This window comes from Lampris incognitus, chromosome 16 (genome assembly GCF_029633865.1).
Source record: "Lampris incognitus isolate fLamInc1 chromosome 16, fLamInc1.hap2, whole genome shotgun sequence".
Lineage (NCBI taxonomy): Eukaryota > Metazoa > Chordata > Actinopteri > Lampriformes > Lampridae > Lampris > Lampris incognitus.
In genome coordinates this window covers 21273287-21294897 of record NC_079226.1, presented here as the reverse complement: position 1 = coordinate 21294897, position 21611 = coordinate 21273287, and the positions used below count along the sequence as shown (strand labels likewise).

The following is a 21611-nucleotide window of genomic DNA, read 5'->3' as shown; positions in this document are numbered from 1 at the left end:
CCAAAGCTCTAACCTTTTTTTTTTTTAATTCATCTTAGAGTCATTGTTGGACTCATCTGTCCAAACAGCTTTTAAATGTCAGACATGCTTTAAGGGGCGTCTCTGAAATGAGAGGATAAATCACGATCAAGACACACAGCGGCATCAAAGTTTACTTTATATTTAATGGCTGTATGTCAATTCACCAACAAAAGTACTTGACTGAGTTTAAAGATAAATTGATAGCCATAAACCGTCACGTCATCACGTCACTCCTTCAGTCTTATAATTCACAATCAAGTTGTGGACTTGAGATTCTGGCCTGCCAGAACAACATTTCTTAGGACAAAGGAGCAACTTAAGAAAGGATATTTTGACAAAGCAAAAGTGGCTCATACATAAGTAAATAAGACATGTTCTGCTTACATATATGTGTGACCAACTGAAAGAGTCGGTGTAACATTTCCTTTTCTCATAATGAAGCACTTGGATGAAGAATTCACTGTATATATAAGCAAGGCATTCAATGTGGCCACGACTGGCTGCACACAAAATCACTTAAAACCATTTTCATACAGACGAACAATAAACAACATGCGATGAGGAGTTTCTTACTAATAATCTATGCACTAGTATACAAATCTACTTAGCAACACGTTTGTTGCACTTTTCTCAGTTTTGATTTTTTTTTGTCTTTGAATAGGAGGAAATCACATTCAAACAAACACTGAAAATACTAATGTTGCAACACAGACTTTGTTATCACAGGCCAGAATATTCCTGCTTTATTTTTTGTATCCATTTACCCATCAAAAGGATATTTAATGTGCATAACAGTGTAGCTACAACACCAGAGTGAGTGACGTGTAAACAGAAGAGTTGTACCTGAGAAGCTCGCGTTCCAAACTTCAAACCGCTGTAAGTGATGCTCAAATTCTGACCTTTATCAAGACAACGTGACACGTGGTGCAAAAACATCATCACGATTCAGACCCAGTGACTATATATTGGACATACAGTACAGGATGAAAACATAAGACATGAGCGTATCATCCTTTGCTGTTGGCAAAAACAAAAAAAAAGCTTCCCCAATATCTATTGTTTAAATGCAAGATAGGCCTACCAACCACTACAGTTACATTTTTGTATTCACTGAAAAAGAAAAAAAATACAGAAGAGAACTGAAGGAGCCTCGGGTGTAGAGTCACTCAGCTCAAAGCATATTATTACATAATGATTTCAAAGATGGAAAAAGAACAAAGCTGATCTTTCTACAGTGAATCTGTGGACAGCCTATTTCTACGTACTGCTCCACCTCCAAGTGATGTGTTCCTAGTAAATAGGTTTTAAATTGCACGCAATCTTTTTTTAATAGTATCAAATACATAATAAAATCTAAATAAAATCTGACGTAGATTGTCAAGACAAGTTTCCTCCACTGGGCAAACTTTCCGTTTTTTTATCTGTGATAAACATAATTAAATGTCTCCCATAGTTGTTCCTTATCGCATTATAAACAGAGAGATCAGATCATCTGTGGGGGATATGCAGCTGATAGCCACTTTGATTACATGTTCTGGCTATTTCCGAGTTTTGCAGGAGTAATTATTCCTAATATAGGGCAAAAAAAAAAGGTTCATAAGAGAGGACAACAAATGGCCACCTGTTGTATTTCAATGTCTTGACTTCTCTTTAAGGCTTTTTCATAGAGGCAAAAAGCAAAACATGGCTCATCGCCATTTGGCATTCAGTGTTACTAATAAGGACGCCTTGTCAGATTTAGTCGGGAGTAATACATGACTGATGTGTCTGTATCTGCTATTGATAATACACTGGTTCAGATTGCACTGGCTCAGAGGTCTGTGTATAAACCAGAGGTCACACAGCCGCACCTTTTCTTTCGATCCTTGGCTTGTAACATTCTGAAAGACTCCGACTACATGGCACCAACAGTGCCGGCCTTAATATTGAGCGATGATACATTCTGCTAATTAAAATGCTGGATTAGTAATGACAGTGGGGTTAATCATGCAATTGTCTCCCCAAACCTGATATAAAAACAATCAAATCAGCAAAATCATAACCACAGTAACTGTACATAAGATACAAAACACGTGAATCCATGAAATAAGTTCAAATGAGTGTCAGCCTAGAATCCATTCACTCTTGTGTCCTGCCCTGGTGTCACAAACCTCGTGTTTTGCCATGTACCACAGGACCTATCCTATTTAGAGCGGTTGTAAGTCACTTTGGTTATACCTTACCTCACAAAGAAGGCTGCTAAAAAATATTAAGCTTTTGGCCATACAGTGTTTTTTTTTCCATCTTCTTTTTCTTGCAGCAAAAGCAGCTGAAGTAGTCTTGAGGACAGTTTCACATGGCTTCATTGTTTGAGGAAAGGACACGCCTGGATCTTGTGAGCGGCCCTAAGACTCTAGGAGGAGGCTATATATAGAGATAAAAAAAAGGATAAAGATTAGATAACAAATAGTCTGCACTTATTTTGATGGGAGCTGTACAATAATCAGACATTTCCTAGTTGATTCTTAAAGAATGTGCAGCGGTACACAAACATGGCAAACAAACTGGCACTGGAGTTTGAAAAATGTATGAGCAAATACATACATAGCAGAGAATACATTCCTAGAATATGATTCTAGGGATGTATTCTAGGGATTCATCAATCAATCAATAAATCATCAAATCAATCAATCAATCAATGATTAACAGCTGTTTTAAAGACTGTTCTGATTCAACGTAATTCATGTTGAATAGGTTAAAAAGTAAAGGCCACGTCAGCATTGCCAAACAGTCTAGCCACTGCCATCGGATGTGTCTAGGCTTCATTCATTTCCACATACAGATGGGTGACAAGTTAAAGGAAAAACCTGAATGCTTCACCCCTACAGTGAGGGGGTCCGGGGGCTCTGTTATGCCGCGGGGGGGATTTTCCTGGCATGGTTTGGGTCCACTTGTCCCCTTAGAGTGAAGGGTCACTGCAAACCAATACAAAGTTATTCTGAGCGATCACCTTTATCCTATGATGAAACATTTCTATCCTGATGGGAGTGGTCTATTCCAGGATGACAATGCCGCCATCCACAGGACACCAGGGGTCACTGAATGGTTGGATGACTGAAAATGATGTAAATGATATGCTATGGCCTTCACAGTCACCAGACCTCAACCCAATTTAACACCTATGGGAGATTTTGGACTGATGAGTTAGACAGCGCTCTCCACCACCATCATCAAAACACCAAGTGAGGGGCGTCCGGGTAGCACAGTGGTCTATTTCGTTGCTTACCAACACGGGGATCACCAGTTCGAATCCCCGTGTTACCTTCGGTTCGGTCGGGCGTCCCTACAGACACAATTGGCCGTGTCTGTGGATGGGAAGCTGGATGCGGGTGAGTCCTGGTTGCTGCACTAGCGCGTCCTCTAGTCGGTTGGGACACCTGTTCGGGGGGGCTGGGGGAATAGCATGATCCTCCTACATCCCCCTGGTGAAACTCCTCACCGTCAGGTGAAAAGAAGCAGCTGGCGACTCCACATGTATCAGAGGAGGCATGTGGTAGTCTGGAGCCCTCCCTAGATCGGCAGAGGGTGTTAAGCAGCGACCAGGGCGGCTTGGAAGAGTGGGGGAAATTGGGGGAAAAAAAGGAGGAACATTTTAAAAATAAATAAAACAAGAAACGAGGGAATATCTTTTGGAAGAATGGTGTTCCATCCCTCCAGTAGAGTCCAGAAACTTGTAGAATCTATGACAAGGAGCACTGAAGCTCTTCTGGAGGCTCATGGTGGCCTGACACCTTACTCAAACATTTTACGTTGGGTTTTCCTTTCATTTGTCACCTGTCTGTATGTGAGCCATTGCAGCCAGACAAGAGGTATCCAAACCAAAAGCACACATCCATTCCCACCAAATGATAATTCCACGAAATGTGTGATTCAGACTAATTGTGTCACAGATCCTTTTAGCAACCAAAAAGGATTAAGGAGTAAGACACACTCGTAATGCAGTTTTGGGCCATTACGATTCAGTTAGATGCACAGCACTAGAAATTAGTGAATCAGTGCGTTAATCACCACTCTCCGGGGGTGGTTAGAACCAGGCAGCAACTGAGCAGCCATGTTTCCAAGGCAGTACCTCAGGAGCCTTCCTCTTAATCAGCTTGAGCTGTAGTGAGCCTGATGCTGTCTGCACCATTTTCTCCACCTCCTCAGGCTGCTGTGGAGTTGGAGGGCTTGGGGGTGGTGTGGAGGGTGGAGAAGGTGTGGAGGGTGGAGAGGACTGGGGGGTCAGAGAGGACGAAAGGGATGTGGACTCAGTCAGGGGCTCAGAAGGCAAAACCGTCTGAGACAGCAACTCCTTGGTGTCACAGTGGTCGCAGTCCAACACCTCATATTCAGTCATGTCAAAGTCCCGCCCTGCACCGTGAAAAAGGACGGTGGGAGGGATGAACAACAGCCTCGCATGTGTAAGCGCCATTTTCATTTACACTAAAAGTAAAACCAGCATTCAAATTGCACTGCAATTGCTGCCGTGCAGCAACTCATTTACATCTGTAGGGGTTATGAAAGCTCACAGTACCAAATTTGGTCAGTGCACAGAGTGCAAGACTCATAAGCAGGAGTGTAAAGCTTAGCTTATGTCTGTTTAGCATCTACTTGATCATAAACCAACCTAACAAAGCAAACCTTGTTCAGTTAACTGACCCATGTACGTCCTGTAAGGATATTAGAACAGAATTATGTTCACTAAATTGGATTTTCTTCTCATATACAATATGCAAACTAAAAGCGGCAAACCCAAATTAGCATTTGACATTATTAGTCAAACGGCCTTTTATAGACATTAGTATTAATGTGCTCTTTAGATGAGGAAAACAGATAAGTTCATCAAATCAGCTGTTGAGCCATAATTATGTTGAGAGGATTCTTCACATATACAATAAAAAAATCACAGAAGTATTCACCAAGAAAAACAAAAACGACTCTTTTGTTAAATAGAAGCGTTAATAATATCATTGATATATATATATATATATATATATATATATATATATATATATATCAACACAGATACAGGAAAAAAGATTTTAATGCATGGCAGTACAGGCCTGTTTCGTTGATATTCCGCTCATTAGTCGAGCACTCAACACCATTGACGGTTTCGGAAAAAACGCTATATATATATATATATACATATATATATATATATATATATATAACTTTGTTAAAAGAAACACTCAATGGTAGGGAAAGTGCTCAATAAATAAGGAGCAAACACAAGCCTGTTTCATGTCATAAGCAAACATCAGCTGTCACTAAAGCTACTCGGGAGGACATACCATTTATTGCCTCGTCATGCACATCAAGTGCACAACGTCCAATAGGGAAGGGAGAGGTGCGACATTCAAAAATTCAAAAACACGTGATCGCTAACGGTCCAATGGGGGGGGGGGTGGTATTTGTCTATTGTCATGCTTTATCTATAATTACAAAATAGGTGCTTACATCTATGTCTGCAACTGTTGGCCAATTCATTCGTTATTGAATGTGGACATTTGTGGTTTGCAAATGATGAAATATTTTTCAGTTAGACATACATATTGCACATTTTACTGCTGGTTGAATATGGCCTGTTCGTTCAGAGGATTATCCAAGCGGTTGAATAATTCATGTTTCTGTCCGCCAATGACCAAATGTAAAGGTTTAAAGATGTTACATTCTTTAAACGGTTGTTTCTAAAGCTACGCGTGTGTGCATTAAACCTCTTTTTGAATGTTCCCTGTGTTAAACCGACGTATGTCTCCATTTTGCCGTTGTCATCTCTCGTTACCGTAGCTTGGTAGGTAATTCCTTTCGTCTGGCATTTTCTCTCGCGGGGGCATGACTGGTGCACGCGGCAGTTGCGGGGCATGACTGGTGCACACGGCAGTTGCAGTTGGGAGAGTCCATTTGTGATGAAGGTGTCATTGATTTGTTCATGATTCTTGTGGCGTGGGACGATATTATTTGTTGAACGTTAGGCATGCAGCTGTAACTAATTTTGATGGTGTTCCGACTGAATATCTTCCTCAGTTGATGGACCGGGGTAAAGCACTAATCCAAAAGTTCAAAAAAATCTGCTTATCGATGTCTGTGGCCACGGTATCACTGTAGGGTGGGTTTTACCAGGTGATGTTTCGTTTTCTGCTACGTTTGTTGATTTGCTGGCAGTCAGTACTTAACGGTGGGATGTATTTGAGCTTAAAATTGTAGCCGGTCTTCTGTAAAGCATCTTGGTATGGAGGTGTAGCTTCACTGAAGATGGGCTCATTAGATGATCATTTCGAGAGTCTTCTATGAATGCTTTCTGGGGTGTTCTTCAAGATGGAGGGTGTGTGGTTGCTTTCTCTGTGCACATACTGCAGCGTGTTGTTGGGCTTAATGTACGGCTTGTATGTAGCGTTCCTAAGGTCCTTTGAGATGTCCAGAAAGTCAATTTGCTTTTTGGTTGCGTCAATTGTGATTTGTAGCCCATTGTTTGAGAATATTTCGCATATTGTTTTCTTAATTTGCTCGACTTCTCTTGGTGTTTTGCTACAAATTGCTAGCCCATCATCCCTATAGAGTACAACATTGATGTCTAGGTCTTGTAGTTGAGATAATAAATACATTCCAATTAGTTTACAAGTTTCCATTGTGGTACAAAAGTATATATATATATATATATATATATATATATATATATAAAACATTGTTAAAAGAAACACTCAACAGTAGGAAAAGTTCTCAACAAATAAGGAGCAAAATAACCCAGTGATTCAAAGTACATTCTTAAAACCAAGCTGTATGCGTTTTCTACAGTGCCCTTTAAGTCCTTGCTTTTTCAAAACGAGCCCCAGTCCCTCCCCCATTGGTTGTAATGTTTCTGAAGTTATCCAAAGGAGTTGAATCAAGTGCAACTGGACTTGCTATATATCCGTGAAGACGTTTCGCCTCTCATCCAAGAGGCTTCCTCAGTTCGTGCCTTTCTGACTAGACCAAGCTAGTCACAACCATGACCTGGATGAATGAGAACATTCACAGACGTTTCTGAAGTTATTTTTCAAACGTTTCCTATCTTCCCATTGGTTACATTGCACTGTAATTAGGGGCGGGGCAGCATGGTATTTATTGGCTGTTTTTTCTTTGTTGTTTAACCACCTTGGCAGCTGATGAGTGTGTAGCGCACGAAACAGGCTTGTTCTGCTGTGTATTTTTTCTGACATCTATCTTAGTATTCCGCTCCTCATTTGTTGAGCACTCCTACCAGCACCATTGATGGTTTCCAGAAAAAAAGGCTAAAATATACATATACACATACATACACACACACACACATATGTGTGTGTGTGTGTGAGTGTGTATTATATAAAGAATAAAGATAGATATAGGAAAAAAACTTTAATGCACAGCAGTACAAGCTTGTTTTGCGCATCACGCACTCATCAGCTGCCAGTGTGATTCAACAAAGAAGAAAACACAGTCAATAAATATTACGTTGCCCCGCATCGCACCCCTAATTTCAGTGAACAGCAACCAATGAGAGGATAGAAAACATTTGAACTATTACAACCAATGGGGTAGGTAGTTACAATGCACAGCAACCAATGGCGGGGTGGAAAACATTACAACCAATGGGGTAGGGGTTGGGCTTGTTTTGAAAAAGCATTTAAAGGGCCAGGGCACTGTTGAAATAGCATACATTTCAATATAACAAGGTAATGTCAAATGGGGTAATTTACGTATATCATATAGTGGGGCGGTGTTGGGGCACAGTTGGAAGGGCAAGCAGTTAAAATATAAAATAAGAGCATAAGAGAAGTCGAGAGAATAAAAAAGAAAATGTGTAGTATATTCGCAAGCAATGGACTAAAAATTGCAATTGAGGCTAACAAAAACCAAATTGACTTCCTTGACATCTCATTAGACCTTAGAAATTTCACATACAGGCCATCTTTAATGAAACAGCCCCCCCCTACCAAGAAGCCTCACAAAAATGTGGATATAATTTCAAGCTTAAGCACAACCCACCATCAATTAGCAACAGCCAGCAAAAAAGAAAACGCAGTGGAAGGCAGAACATCACCTGGTATAATCCTCCCTACAGCGACACCATGGCCTCTAACACTGGAAAGGTATTTTTGAATCTTTTTATTTTTTACTTTATTTATTTTATTACTTTATTGATCCACCATGGGGAAATTCTTCCTCTGCATTTAACCCATCCTAGCTGTGTAGCTAGGAGCAGTGGGCAGCCGCTGTGCAGCGCCCGGGGACCAACTCCAGTTCATCTTGCCATGCCTCGGTCAGGGGCACAGACAGGAGTATTAACCCTAACATGCATTTTTTTTTTGATGATGATGAGGGGAACCGGAGCACCCAGAGAAAACCCACGCAGACACGGGTAGAACATGCAAACGTCACACAGAAAGGACCTGGGATGACGCCCCCCCCCCCCCCCCCAAGGTTGGACAACCCCGGGGTTCGGCCCTAGGACCTTCTTGCTGTGAGTCGACAGAGCTAACCAATGCGCCACCGTGCTGCCCCAAAAAAAGATCTGGATGAGTGCTTTACCCCAGACCATCAATTAAGAAGAATATTCAACAGGAACACAGTCAAAATTAGCTACAGCTGCATGCCAAGTGTTCAGCAGGTTATTTCACCCCACAACACAAGCATCATGACCAAGGCACAGACCCCCTCAATGTAGCCAAACACCACCAACTGCAATTGCCGTGCTAAGACATTGTGCCCTCTTGAAGGAAAAGGCCAGACAGAGGGAGTCATTTACCAGGCATCAGTGACAAGAGAAGACAACTTCAAAGTGGACATTTACATTGGACTAACAGAGAGCCCTTTTAAAATTAGGCTTAACACCCATATGAGTAGCTTCAGGAATGAGTATGCAAGAAATGCAACGGCCTTAAGCCGCCACATTTGGTCATTGGTAGGCAAGAATATTAATTACTCTATCTCATGGAAAATCCTCATGAAGAGCAATGCATATTCAGTTAACAGCAAAAGATGTAACCTATACTTGCCAGGGAAATATTTCATTATCTGCAAGCCTGATATGTCTACCTTGAACAGTAGAAATGAATTGGCCACCAGCTGTAGATACAGAAAAAAAATATCTGCTTTGTAACTACAAGTAAAATAATGTCTTTATTGCCCCTCCATTAGATGATACACATGTGACATTTATTAGATGTTGTATTTTTATATTTTAACTGCCTACCCTTCCAACTGTGCCCCAACAACACCCCACTGTATGATATACACTACCGTTCAAAAGTTTGGGATCACCCAAACAATTTTGTGTTTTCCATGAAAAGTCACACTTATTCACCACCATATGTTGTGAAATGAATAGAAAATAGAGTCAAGACATTGACAAGGTTAGAAATAATGATTTGTATTTGAAATAAGATTTTTTTTACATCAAACTTTGCTTTCGTCAAAGAATCCTCCATTTGCAGCAATTACAGCATTGCAGACCTTTGGCATTCTAGCTGTTAATTTGTTGAGGTAATCTGGAGAAATTGCACCCCACGCTTCCAGAAGCAGCTCCCACAAGTTGGATTGGTTGGATGGGCACTTCTTTGAGCAGATTGAGTTTCTGGAGCACCACATTTGTGGGGTCAATTAAACGCTCAAAATGGCCAGAAAAAGAGAACTTTCATCTGAAACTCGACAGTCTATTCTTGTTCTTAGAAATGAAGGCTATTCCATGCGAGAAATTGCTAAGAAATTGAAGATTTCCTACACCGGTGTGTACTACTCCCTTCAGAGGACAGCACAAACAGGCTCTAACAGGTACTATTTAATGAAGATGCCAGTTGGGGACCTGTGAGGCGTCTGTTTCTCAAACTAGAGACTCTAATGTACTTATCTTCTTGCTCAGTTGTGCAACGCGGCCTCCCACTTCTTTTTCTACTCTGGTTAGAGCCTGTTTGTGCTGTCCTCTGAAGGGAGTAGTACACACCGGTGTAGGAAATCTTCAATTTCTTAGCAATTTCTCGCATGGAATAGCCTTCATTTCTAAGAACAAGAATAGACTGTCGAGTTTCAGATGAAAGTTCTCTTTTTCTGGCCATTTTGAGCGTTTAATTGACCCCACAAATGTGATGCTCCAGAAACTCAATCTGCTCAAAGAAGTGCCCATCCAACCAATCCAACTTGTGGGAGCTGCTTCTGGAAGCGTGGGGTGCAATTTCTCCAGATTACCTCAACAAATTAACAGCTAGAATGCCAAAGGTCTGCAATGCTGTAATTGCTGCAAATGGAGGATTCTTTGACGAAAGCAAAGTTTGATGTAAAAAAAATCTTATTTCAAATACAAATCATTATTTCTAACCTTGTCAATGTCTTGACTCTATTTTCTATTCATTTCACAACATATGGTGGTGAATAAGTGTGACTTTTCATGGAAAACACAAAATTGTTTGGGTGATCCCAAACTTTTGAACGGTAGTGTATGTAAATTACCCTATTTGACATTACCTTGTTATATTTAAATGTATGCTATTTCAACAGTGCCCTGGCCTTTTAAATGCTTTTTCAAAACAAGCCCCAACCCCTACCCCATTAGTTGTAATGTTTTCTACCTCGCAATTGGTTGCTGTGCATCGTAACTACCTACCCCACTGGTTGTAATATTTCTAATGTTTTCTATCCTCTCATTGGTTGCTGTCCACCAAAATTAGGGGCGTGACACGGGGCAACATAATATTTATTGACTGTGTGTTCTTCTTTGTTGAATCACATTGGCAGCTGATGAGTGCGTGACACACGAAACAAGCTTGTACTGCTATGTATTAAAGTTTTTTTTCCTACATCTATCTTAATATTCTGCTTCTTATTTGTTGAGTACTTTTATCAATGCCATTGACAGTTTCCGGAGAAAAAAAACGCTATATAGTATATATATATACATATATGTCAAATGTAACCAGGCTGTCATATCAACAAAGAACTAATGCATCTGTCAGTAATTCAGATTAATGAAGAATAGTGTGAGATATTTGACAATTACATGTTTTTCCACATGTGCAGTTCACTTTTGTATGGCAACTTCACAATATAAAGGCTACTATTCAGACTCCAAATCCACAGAGTGCAACCTCTGCATGAATCATTAATTATATAACACAAAACAAATGATAATAGTTTCCACTCAAGGTGAAACCATGGGAAATGACACGAGCTACAAATGGAAGTTTCGTCGGATGATTAGCCTCGGGATGGCTTGCATGGCAGCCCTGTGGGGCCCGACCTGCTCCAAACAGGAAGGTAGATTTGGGGTGAGGGTGACTCAGGAAAGCAAAGGAACTGAACAATATATGCAGGCTTAAACAAACACTTACAGGAAGACAGAAAAATGTATGATAATGTGTGTTTACGCAGAGGAAACAACCACTATTTCTGCAGTGCAGATATTATTTTGATGCCCAAGCAAGCAGGAGCCTAGATATGCTTGTAATGTGAAGCCTCATTTATCAATTTGCAATGCGCCATTTTATTAATGCAGCACAACATAGCCTGATATACTGTAAATATGCCGTGTAACAAAGCCAAAAGCAAAAGTGGAACTTGCTTCTATGTATGCGCAACACACACATACTTCAGAGATCAATCATCTACAGTGTGTGAGGGTTCTCAGCATTTGGCAGTAGGACTGAGTGTGCCGGCATGGTTGTCTCACCCTTGCTGCTGCTCTCTGACTTGCTGCGCATCATGGGTCTGGTTTTATACTCTGCTGTTGCAGGCTGAGTGGCGACAGGTTCACTGTCGATGGTGTCAGACTGGTAGGAAGCCAGGTCCTGCATGCTGAAACTTCTCAATCTGTCTGACAGTACACCTTGGCCCTGAATCAGTGTCCACCACACATTCATTTTAGTGTCAAAAACAGGGAGAGAGAGAGCAAGAGAGAAAAAAAGCAGAGAATATATTGGAACACAGATGATAAATCACTTTAGGGGGCAGAAATTTAATTTTTCACTCTTGGACAGAGTGAAAGTATCATCACACATTGGTACTGAATCCTATTCATAGGCCACAAAAAGCAGTGGATGGTCCCAGTGGAGGGTTCTTACTATGTGAAAGGCAAAAAACAAAAAACAAAAAACAAACCCTGCAGCTCTCCATTCTATCATATCCCCAGGTCAGTGTCAATCAAATATTCAGAGTCAGCATTACCTTTGTCGCAGCAATGACTGCAGCTGTGGCGGCAACGTTCAGCCCTTTCCTCCCAAAATGCACCAGGGTGTCATAGCTTTTGTCCTTCGCTTGGCAGATATAGTCATCAATGTCCTGGCAGAGGTAATAAAAAAAAACAACAAAAAAAACCCCCAAAACAAAAAAAAACAAAAAAAACCCAAAAAACAAACCACATAAATATTCATTTTCTGTTTGTCATCTATCAGCAGGGCAGTTGGATTGCTTTCTGCACATGTTTTGTGAATATTGCATAAATCTTTTCTGTTTAACTCGTGTGTTGTTCTCATAAATGGAACAGTTGTGCTAAACAGATGTTTCTAGAGCATTGCTGCATTAACATTCCTCTGACACGGGGTCTGTTGATTTCTCTTCAACGCTCCCTGAAGTGTTTTCTGACCCCGAAATGAAAAACAAAAAAAAAGAGAGAAATTGGGAATACAGTGAAGCTGTGAAATCTAAATACCAAATCTAACAGAGACACAGCTGTAGAAACTAGCAGTCTTTAAGGTAAGGAAGACAGAGGCGTGGCTTTCACCTTCTCTTTTAAAGAAAGCGTAGGATGAACAAATTTCCTGTAGAGCACACTGGAGCCTTTAGTGTAAGGAGAAAGGAGCCACACCACAATAGCTATTTTCAGCTCATAGTAGAAAGGAATCCTGCAGAGAAAAAGGAAAAACACACACATGGTGCCAATGCTGAGGCGATCCTTGGAGGTATGTCACATGTTCTGTGTTTCCCAAGTCACGGACTGTTATCTAATATAAACCTTCAATTGAGTAATTGTATTAGTGAGACCAAAGCACGAATACCAAAGACATAATGATCATAACAGCATAAATAAATAAAAATAAATAAATAAATAAATAAAAATCTGTCTCAATTCCAAAACAGCAAATCCAAAACTTGCATCACTCACCAACATAGAAACATATCTGTAAACACTTCCGCAGTAGTAAATAGAGCAAATATTATCCAGTACATCATCCATTTCACCTGAAAATAATGGGGTACAGACAGTTACAAACCCAGTTACAAACCCAGTTACAAACAATTTGAGATTTTTCTTTTATGCAAAGCATGGCTCATAGCACACAGTTCCCATCAGAGTGATTCGACACAGTACGTGAACACTATACTCACATATTCCTTTATATTTTTGGACTTCACAGCTTTATATGATGAGTATGCTGGATATAGTGTGCCGAACACGATTCTAGGAGACAAAGGAAAACGCAACCATCATCTGGGATGCACATTTGGAGAACTGGGAAAAGGTCACAAGGGGTGAGCAAATAAATACACCCCGAACAAAGTATATCACAGGGTAGCTATATACAAACCAGAGAGAGCCCAGGACACAGGGACAACAACCAACAGCGGTCTATCGACTCAATGGGTGCGCCTCATGCCGAGCTCGACTTGGCTCGACTCTCTCGTTCATCCTAACAATAAACATGCCAAAATATGTGCTAAATATGCACCCCCCCCCCCGTATATTCTTATTCTTGCGTTTGCGCTGTCTGCATGGGAGCTGCAGCCACCTGCGTGGCTTGCTGACTGCACAGTCTCGGACGGACGGGACTCGTGTTGAGGTGCAACAGCTGTTGAGAGGGTGAACCGATCAAATTACTGACCCACATAAAGCCGCACCATGCGGGGGCCCGGGCGCTGCGGATGACACCGCTACCACATAGGCTAGAGAGACAATGTCACTCAGAATTAGCGGTAAACACGCAAGTTGTGGTGATTCGGGTGTCCCCAAAACAGCCGAAAACAACAAGGTTTCCTATGCCCGGGGACGATCCCGTGAATTCAGGGACAGACGGGTGTGGGACCGTGTAACAGGACACTGGTACTGTGGGCTAATCTAAAATGAATCGATTTAGCTACTATTCTGAGGTTTCGGATAGCATACGCCGTCAGTCTCCCTCCACGCGCTCGGATATGGCGCTGATTCATATATGAATGCGATAGATATAATCTCATCTTCTATGAAATCATAAGGCAATATTCGCACACAAGCGTCCGCAGTACGATTTACTATTACACTGTCCATCTCTTTGTACCCCCCTCCCCCCACCCACCAAATCCCCCATCCCTCAATACATCAACACGAAATCACCTCACTGATCCCGTCGTTACAATGAATGGCAGGGTTTCTGACATGACTCTCTTTCTAACACGGCCCGTCCCGTCAGGCTACCCTCTTATAAATAATATGGATGACTTGCCCAATCACATCGTCTCTTTGTCTCGAATGAAAACACATGGTTGATAGGATATCAAGTAACTGAAACCAACCCGGGAATAAATATAGAAGTAGGCCTACGAGGGGGGGGGGCAGCTATAGCATTGCTGCTAAAACTAAACAACTTGGACCACTTTTCAGTCCACAAAAAAAAGAAGAAAAGAAGCGTGAACGCCTTATCTCGAAGCCCCGCGTAACGGCAGATTCCCCTTAGAAACAACACCAAATTGGGTATAAACCAATAAGGAGGCTGCCTCGCGTGTCCTACCATATATACAGGAACCTTTATTTCGGCTTTTCTTGCTATCTCTCCGTAGTGTCTCAACCGATACGTGAAAAGAAAATATGATAAGAAAAAGACAAGAAAAGACTTACATCACAAGTCTGGAGATAATCCAGGAGACCATTGCGCTGGAGAGGCGACAGAGACGCGCTTGTCTGCGGGGAGGTGTTCCTTCCTCTGACTGCTCCTAGTCGACGGGCGCGTCAGCCGCTGCGGCTCACGCAGGCGACAACGTGATACGGGGTAAACAGTGCAAGAGCAATCACTGTTATCCATAGATGGCATTATTGTCCTGCATAAAAGACGCGGAAGTTTCGTAAAAACCTTGCACTAAAGTGGAAAAAGAGATCGGTTTCATCGAACCTCCAGCTACATACACACTATGTGCTGGCCCAGCATGCCAAGACTGTATGCAGCTGACTGGCATTACTACTCCCTTTTAGAGTTGCACACCGAATAAACAAATGGCGTTAGTGGCGTTAGTCGAGAGCAGCTGTTCAAAGTCATGGTGTAGATTATTGAGCAACGCACCTACCGCTGAACACATGCAGGCATCTGAATAAACGGCCAATTACAGGCTATTTGGGCTAGATTTCTCCAGAGATCATTATGGACCATTAAGATCTGGCTTCTACCCTACACACTCAAACAGGAGTCAGGGTTTTGTTACAGTACAACAAAAGCTGCTGAGGGAGGGCTGTGGCTGGTGGAGAAGTTATCTCTTTGTCCACTTTAAACCCATTAGGGCAATGTTTCAAAACAGCGTGCCAACTCCAGAATACGCGTATAGAATTCTCTGAAACTCTGCTGCGCCCTTCCTACAAAAGAGACCCTCTGGGCGTTCACCTTGTTTGGAGAACCATGCCTTTAAGCCTCTGAACTGCAGAACGGTTGCCAGCCCTTTGCTGGTGTGACACAGTTTAAGGAGTTTCAGCTGGCTGTGAGGTAGCTTCTGGTTGTTGGTGCACTAGTTTCTGAGTTTCTGCACCGCTGACTGGACTGTTGCAGACCAGCAGTCACACAACAGTCTCCACCTGATGACACTGAGGATGTTCATTTTGAGAATAAGTTTTTATTGCAACGATGAAGAACTATCTAGGGATTAACTCAAGTGTGTTCAATCCCAAGAGTGGGTGAAGAGAGGGCTGGATCTGAGAAATCAGCATGTACTGTTAAGCCATCTAAAACGTTTGTGGGTCTAATCCAATAAAATCTGTGATAGGTGGTACCCCAATTGACTACTACCTCCCTAGTTTATAGCATCAGGGATGTCGTATGCCATAAGCATCCCTGGTTACAGTGGGTCCTCTATATTGGCAATTGCTAACTCTATTCTTAAAAGTTTATTTTCATATTTTCCCACCCACATAAAAAAGTATACACACAAAAAGGTAATTCGACAAAGCACATGTTTTGTACTAACCAATCATTTCATTTCACCTGTTGCTAAATGAAATGAAGAGAAAGGACTTTATGGTGACATTGAGTCAAACATTTAACAGGCCATATGTTAATGTACAAAATCCGTTGGGGCAGAAGGCATGGATTATGACAAGTGTACATGTTTACATATAGAACAATGCATATAGATAAATTTAGACTGTACAGAAAATCAACAACCAAAAGAGGAAACTCTGCCTCATACATCTAGTGTTTCAGATAATGTGGATGGATTAAACAAGCATGGTAGAGCTGTTTGATGTTGTGTAATGAAATTCAGATAAAACGGATTAGGATTGATTCTGATTACCGATCTAGAATGATTCCTACTAAACGAATCGGTAAAAAGTTTGGGTTCAATCAATCACTACGCCATCCTTTGTTCAGAGCAAAAGCACCCAAGTTCCTCCACCACTGGTCCCCAGATTGGGACAGAACAACGATATGTGTATGCCTTGTAGGCACAGGCATTTTTTTTTTATACTTTCATGACATACAAATGTCTTATGTTACGATGGATGGTTACACCATGCTTTGGATATTATCTCGACTTACCAAGGCTTACCCAGCCATGATGAAAAAAATAATATAACATCTCATTCACGCTGACCAGAGCGAAGAATCGAAAAGAGCCTTTTCAACAAAAAACAACATTTGTCTGCCAACCCATGTAGATTATGTGAAAAAACAATAATGAAACAGAGAGGGTACGCTAGGTAAACCCTACACCAAAAGTGTCTCTGTCCATTACTGGGCACTCATAACAGCGTCAACAGGACAGAAGCAGACCATCTTAGCTCCTCAAGGCCGCCAATCTCGACTGCATCTCTTCAATGTCCTCCTCTGATTCATCTTCTGAAGCTGCAGTGGCTCCAGCAGGCTCCATTTCAGGTAGGGCATCTGTGACTTTGCTGGGTGCTTTGCCAAGTGCACCTATAAAAAAAAAATAAAAAAAAACCCACAATGAAATAGGAACTCTGATATGGAAAACTTGGAATAATTTGATGTGAATTCATCGAAATTCATGACACAATCTCTTACAGATAGAAACAAAGAAAGAAAACCCCACCCTTCAAATTCAGCATATGAAATCAGATGAATAATTTATAATGAAGGGTATTCTATTATGGTAGCTTTTGAGAGTCTCCTTACCTGCTGTGATCTCAAAGAGGATCTTGTCAACTTCTTCCTCTGCTGCCTCCTCCATGTCTTCTCCATCTTCCATGCTTTCAAACGTGTCCTCAAGCATTTCCTCAATAATTCCAGCCTTAGAGATGAATGGATTCAAAGCAAAAATGATGTGAGAAATAGGACACTTGCTGTGCAATGTCTAATGCATATATATATACACACACACACACACACACACACACACACACACACATATATAGTATATACACAAAAGGTGATGGCTGATCCCGTGGTGTTATATACTTTTGTTTTAAGATAACTGGTGGTTAACTGTCCAAAAACAAGGAAAACAGACATCAGCAGAGTCAGGCCAATAAGCCATCAGAGGCTGGAGCTTACAGTTATTTTGAAATATTAAGATGGTGTTGTTTGGTATGATGTGAGACCCACGAAGTTGTTCAGAGACCACTGCAAATCACAGTGTTGCATGCCTTACTTTTGTGATTAAAAATGGTGGTACGATAAGATTAAAACAACACAAATGTTGAATGTATCATTAATTTCCATCAAGAATGATTAAAATAGGATAATTTTTTCCCCAAAAGCCAAGGGATGTTGCCCTTGGACAGTAGCTAATCAACATGGTTAATCAACATCATATTGGAAATGGTATGAGTGGTGATTTATAGTTTGCATGTTTACATTTAAATTAACAGTTGTGCAGTTACAGGTGTCACAGAAAGTTGAATCAGTTCATCTGGACACAACGTTATTGGCAGAAATGTTTCATCACCCATCTAAGTGACTTCTTCCGTCTCAACTGACTGCAGGTACTGCACATTTGGCACAACGACTGGTGTGTGTTTAACAGGGTTTTTTTTACAGCGCAAATGTGGCTCAACTGGAGCCAAAAAATAGAACTATTTGTTTTCTATCAGGGTGTAAATGACAGCCACCTGATTTAAAGCAGTACTGACCCTCATCATCTCCTTTGATAGTTCCCTCATGGTGGCCTGGATCTCTGGGATCTTGACCAGGCTCTGCATGGCTTTCATGACCTCTGTGCTCTTCTGAAGGGCTCCAGCAACACGCAGTACAGCTAGAAACCCACAAGATCATTTTACTGACATTCAAGAACAATGTATCAACTTGTATTCTACATATTTAGAAACAAAAATAACAATAAACCTACATGTATGCAGGACAATAAGATTGTCACAAAAAAAGAGCAAAGCAGCCCGATAATGGCCAAAACACAATTTATAATTTTAATAAATGATTCAATTTGTCCCAATCCAATGATTCAGTAACTGTCTTTAACCACTCACAAAGCTGATTCTTCATGCTGAGTAGTACAGAGTTCATCTGGGCTTTGGAAGCATAGAGTTTGCTGACAGCCCGCCTTGACTGTATCAACTCTTTTGCAAGAATGGTACACACATCCCTCTGGCCCTTTTTAGCAGCATCTTTGATAGATCTCTTGACCTTTTCTTCTTCTCTCTGAATGTCTGCGATACAACAGAGGACATCATTACATTTTGCAACACAAAGCCAAATTAACCAATATTAGTATAAATTAGTGGATTATTCAAATCATTGTGAAATTATTAGAAAATGTTCATGTGCAAAGAAAAAAACCCCATAATTATGTTGCCCAGAGTGTTAAAAATGTTAGCTCCAAACATCTCACCTCGAATTTGTCTGTCAATCACTCTCATTTCCTTCCTGATTTTGAGGGACCATTCATTTATCTGAAATTGGACGAAATTATAATTATTGATTCAGTGGCATTAAGTTTGTGAGATCGTAATGTATGAGACGGAAATCTGGATATGGAAATACGTGTTAAATGAGACCAGCTAAATTACCGAGGCTTGAACTGATCTCGACTTTTGCCAAAGCTCGCAAAATCAGGGTTTGTTTACATCCGAGCTAGCAACAGCTGACTTGTGCTAGCTAATTGACTTCACTACAGTTAAGAGCATAAAATTCGATCAGCAGATCGACTGCTGATACATAGCAACGTTTTGTTAGAAAAGACAAAAAAGAGACGTGTCTGAAAATACACCAAGTTTAATTGTACCCTGGTAATATCTTAACCAGGATGTGTTGATTCAAGCTAAGCTAGCCATCAAGCTAGTTGGAAGCAGCAACAGTTTGTAGGAATCAAGCTAGTGCTAGCTAATGCATCATCGTATTCTTGCATGGTTTATCAATTCACCAAGCTGTAACTCACAATAACCTATCTGTTTCTCAGCATCCTGTACCCACCAGGTCTTTTGGTGGTTTCTCCTGCGTTCTCCCGAAGAGACCCATTGTAACTTCGATGTTGAATGTCTGGTAAACCCACAACTTCCTAGCCTAGCTTGTTCTGCAGGAACTTCCTGTTCCAGCGTTTGTCTCCTCGGCCCAGGCCTGTTTCAAACACGACTGAAGCTGAGCCTCCTTTCTCTTTTCTTCCCACTTTGACAAGTCCTGCAGAAGAGAGCCTAGCCCTTCACCCGGCGCAATATCACGGCTTGTTGATATTCGGAAATGTTTTAAGTTAGACGAGTTAAAAACTTACACGTTTTATAACGTAGCCCTCATTTTGTAGCCCGAAAACAACGTAAAATAATGAGGATGATAAACCCTTATCCCCAGACGAAAGGGCTGAATCGTGGCTCTGAACGTATCGGTACAGATATAAAGATGATTTTTGACAGGCCAGCTCCTAATTATTTTTAATTATATTTAAATGCTCAAACACGCGCCTCTGAGTGGGCTCAACGTTGGCCATTACAATAATAGAACAGAATCACTTTATTTTCCCAAGGGTACCTACTTAATATTTAGTTGCAAGTTTGAAGCAGATAGATTTAAAATATGCCAATAAAAATACAAATATATCATACTAATAAATCAAACTAATATTTATAATTATTACACATAAATGTACTAATAAATTATACTATGATACTCATACTATTATACTACTACTACTACTTTCGGCTGCTCCCGTTAGGGGTCGCCACAGCGGATCATCCCCTTATTTATGATCCGCATATTTGATTTGGCAAATATTTTACGCCGGATGCCCTTCCTGACTTAACCCTCCCCATTTGTCCGGGCTTGGGACCGGCACTAAGGATGCACTGGCTTGTGCATCCTCAGCGGCTGGGTTGATACTCATACTATTATACATTTATGCTAAATATCATACCAATATACTGTACTATACTATACTATACTATACTAGTGCTAATTCTAATATATGATGCTAACATACTTTACTAATAGCATTTTACTATTCTATTAAACTATGACATTATACTAGTTTAACACCACGATATAAAAAGATTAAAAAAAACAATATACATTGCGTAAAAAAAGAAGAAGCAGTAACAGCTTGTGTTGTTAGCCTTTATTTGACATTTAGGAACCTCACACATGTCGGCACAGATTCATCTTGATGCATTTACAGGGCGTAGCATCAAACTCATAGGGATGAGTTACACGCGTCCCACGACGGTCGCCGTTCTTCTTCTTCTTTGCCTGATTCAAATACGAACTTTTAGGTGCATATCGCCACCTGCAGTCCCGAAGTATGTAGAACAGGATCTGGTTTACATTAAAAAATAACCCTACATTATATTAAACATTATATTAAACAATCCAGTATTTATTTAAAAAAATCTATTACCGCTCTCCGTGTTCCCCACACCTTATCTCAGTTTGTTTCTTATATCCCTTCCAAATCCCATCCTCATCCAGCCTCTCTCACCCTTTGTTGCAACCTTAACCCTTTCTTCATTATACTTGTCACAGTGCATTAATACGTGTTCCGCATTGTCATGCTACAGTGCGCGCACACGTGTGAATTTACTTTTCCCAGTAGAAACAGTCTTATTTAGACCAGTGTGATCAAACCCTATCCTGGATAAAACTACCTCCTCTCTTCTGCTTCTCCCTTTAACACTCAGTGCTACAACTGTTTTTTTTTTTTGTATTCTATAGTACGTTCTGCCGTTACTGTCCTCATCCCACTTTTTCTGCCAAAGTTCCGATATTTAGTGATCTTTAAGCCACCCTGTTTGCAAATCCGTTACCCTTTAATCCCACATGAGCACGTATCCAACAAAATTCTGCATCTATTCCCAATATTTGAATTTTAAACAAACATTGAAAATTTTCAAACATAAGCTGTTCCCTGGTTGATTTAATTGCAACTTGTCTGTAAACTTAAAAGTGCTGCTGCAGAGTCAGTACACACAACACCACCCTGTCTGGCCTCACTTC

The 21611-nt window shown here is 40.9% G+C and overlaps 2 protein-coding genes across 2 annotated transcripts; both read right to left on the bottom strand.

The window, feature by feature from the left end:
- Positions 1 to 140: 140 nt before the first annotated feature.
- On the bottom strand, positions 141 to 14945 carry reep1 (receptor accessory protein 1). Its single transcript, XM_056295998.1, has 8 exons — positions 14855 to 14945; positions 13372 to 13444; positions 13148 to 13224; positions 12767 to 12887; positions 12211 to 12324; positions 11717 to 11879; positions 4130 to 4410; positions 141 to 2424 (listed from the first exon to the last, which is right to left on the bottom strand). Exons 1-8 carry the CDS (start codon positions 14884 to 14886, stop codon positions 2353 to 2355), a joined length of 933 nt encoding a protein of 310 aa, XP_056151973.1. The 5' UTR covers positions 14887 to 14945; the 3' UTR covers positions 141 to 2352.
- Positions 14946 to 15814: 869 nt separating this feature from the next.
- chmp3 (charged multivesicular body protein 3) lies at positions 15815 to 19740 on the bottom strand. The gene is made up of 6 exons (XM_056295996.1): positions 19605 to 19740; positions 19024 to 19084; positions 18662 to 18841; positions 18311 to 18432; positions 17355 to 17469; positions 15815 to 17135 (listed from the first exon to the last, which is right to left on the bottom strand). Exons 1-6 carry the CDS (start codon positions 19647 to 19649, stop codon positions 16996 to 16998), a joined length of 663 nt encoding a protein of 220 aa, XP_056151971.1. The 5' UTR covers positions 19650 to 19740; the 3' UTR covers positions 15815 to 16995.
- Positions 19741 to 21611: the final 1871 nt, after the last annotated feature.

What these genes read in the sequence shown, in the direction of transcription:
- reep1 (XM_056295998.1), bottom strand. Translation starts at nt 14,886, where the DNA reads ATGGTCTCCTGGATTATCTCCAGACTTGTGAT. An exon ending in ATTATCTCCAGACTTGTGAT is followed by an intron (nt 13,445 to 14,854) that starts GTAAGTCTTTTC and finishes TTTGTCTCCTAG; the next exon opens with AATCGTGTTCGGCACACTAT. An exon ending in CCAAAAATATAAAGGAATAT is followed by an intron (nt 13,225 to 13,371) that starts GTGAGTATAGTG and finishes CATTATTTTCAG; the next exon opens with GTGAAATGGATGATGTACTG.
- chmp3 (XM_056295996.1), bottom strand. Translation starts at nt 19,649, where the DNA reads ATGGGTCTCTTCGGGAGAACGCAGGAGAAACCACCAAAAGACCTG. An exon ending in CAGCATGAAGAATCAGCTTT is followed by an intron (nt 18,433 to 18,661) that starts GTGAGTGGTTAA and finishes GTGGGTTTCTAG; the next exon opens with CTGTACTGCGTGTTGCTGGA. An exon ending in TATCAAAGGAGATGATGAGG is followed by an intron (nt 17,470 to 18,310) that starts GTCAGTACTGCT and finishes TTCATCTCTAAG; the next exon opens with GCTGGAATTATTGAGGAAAT.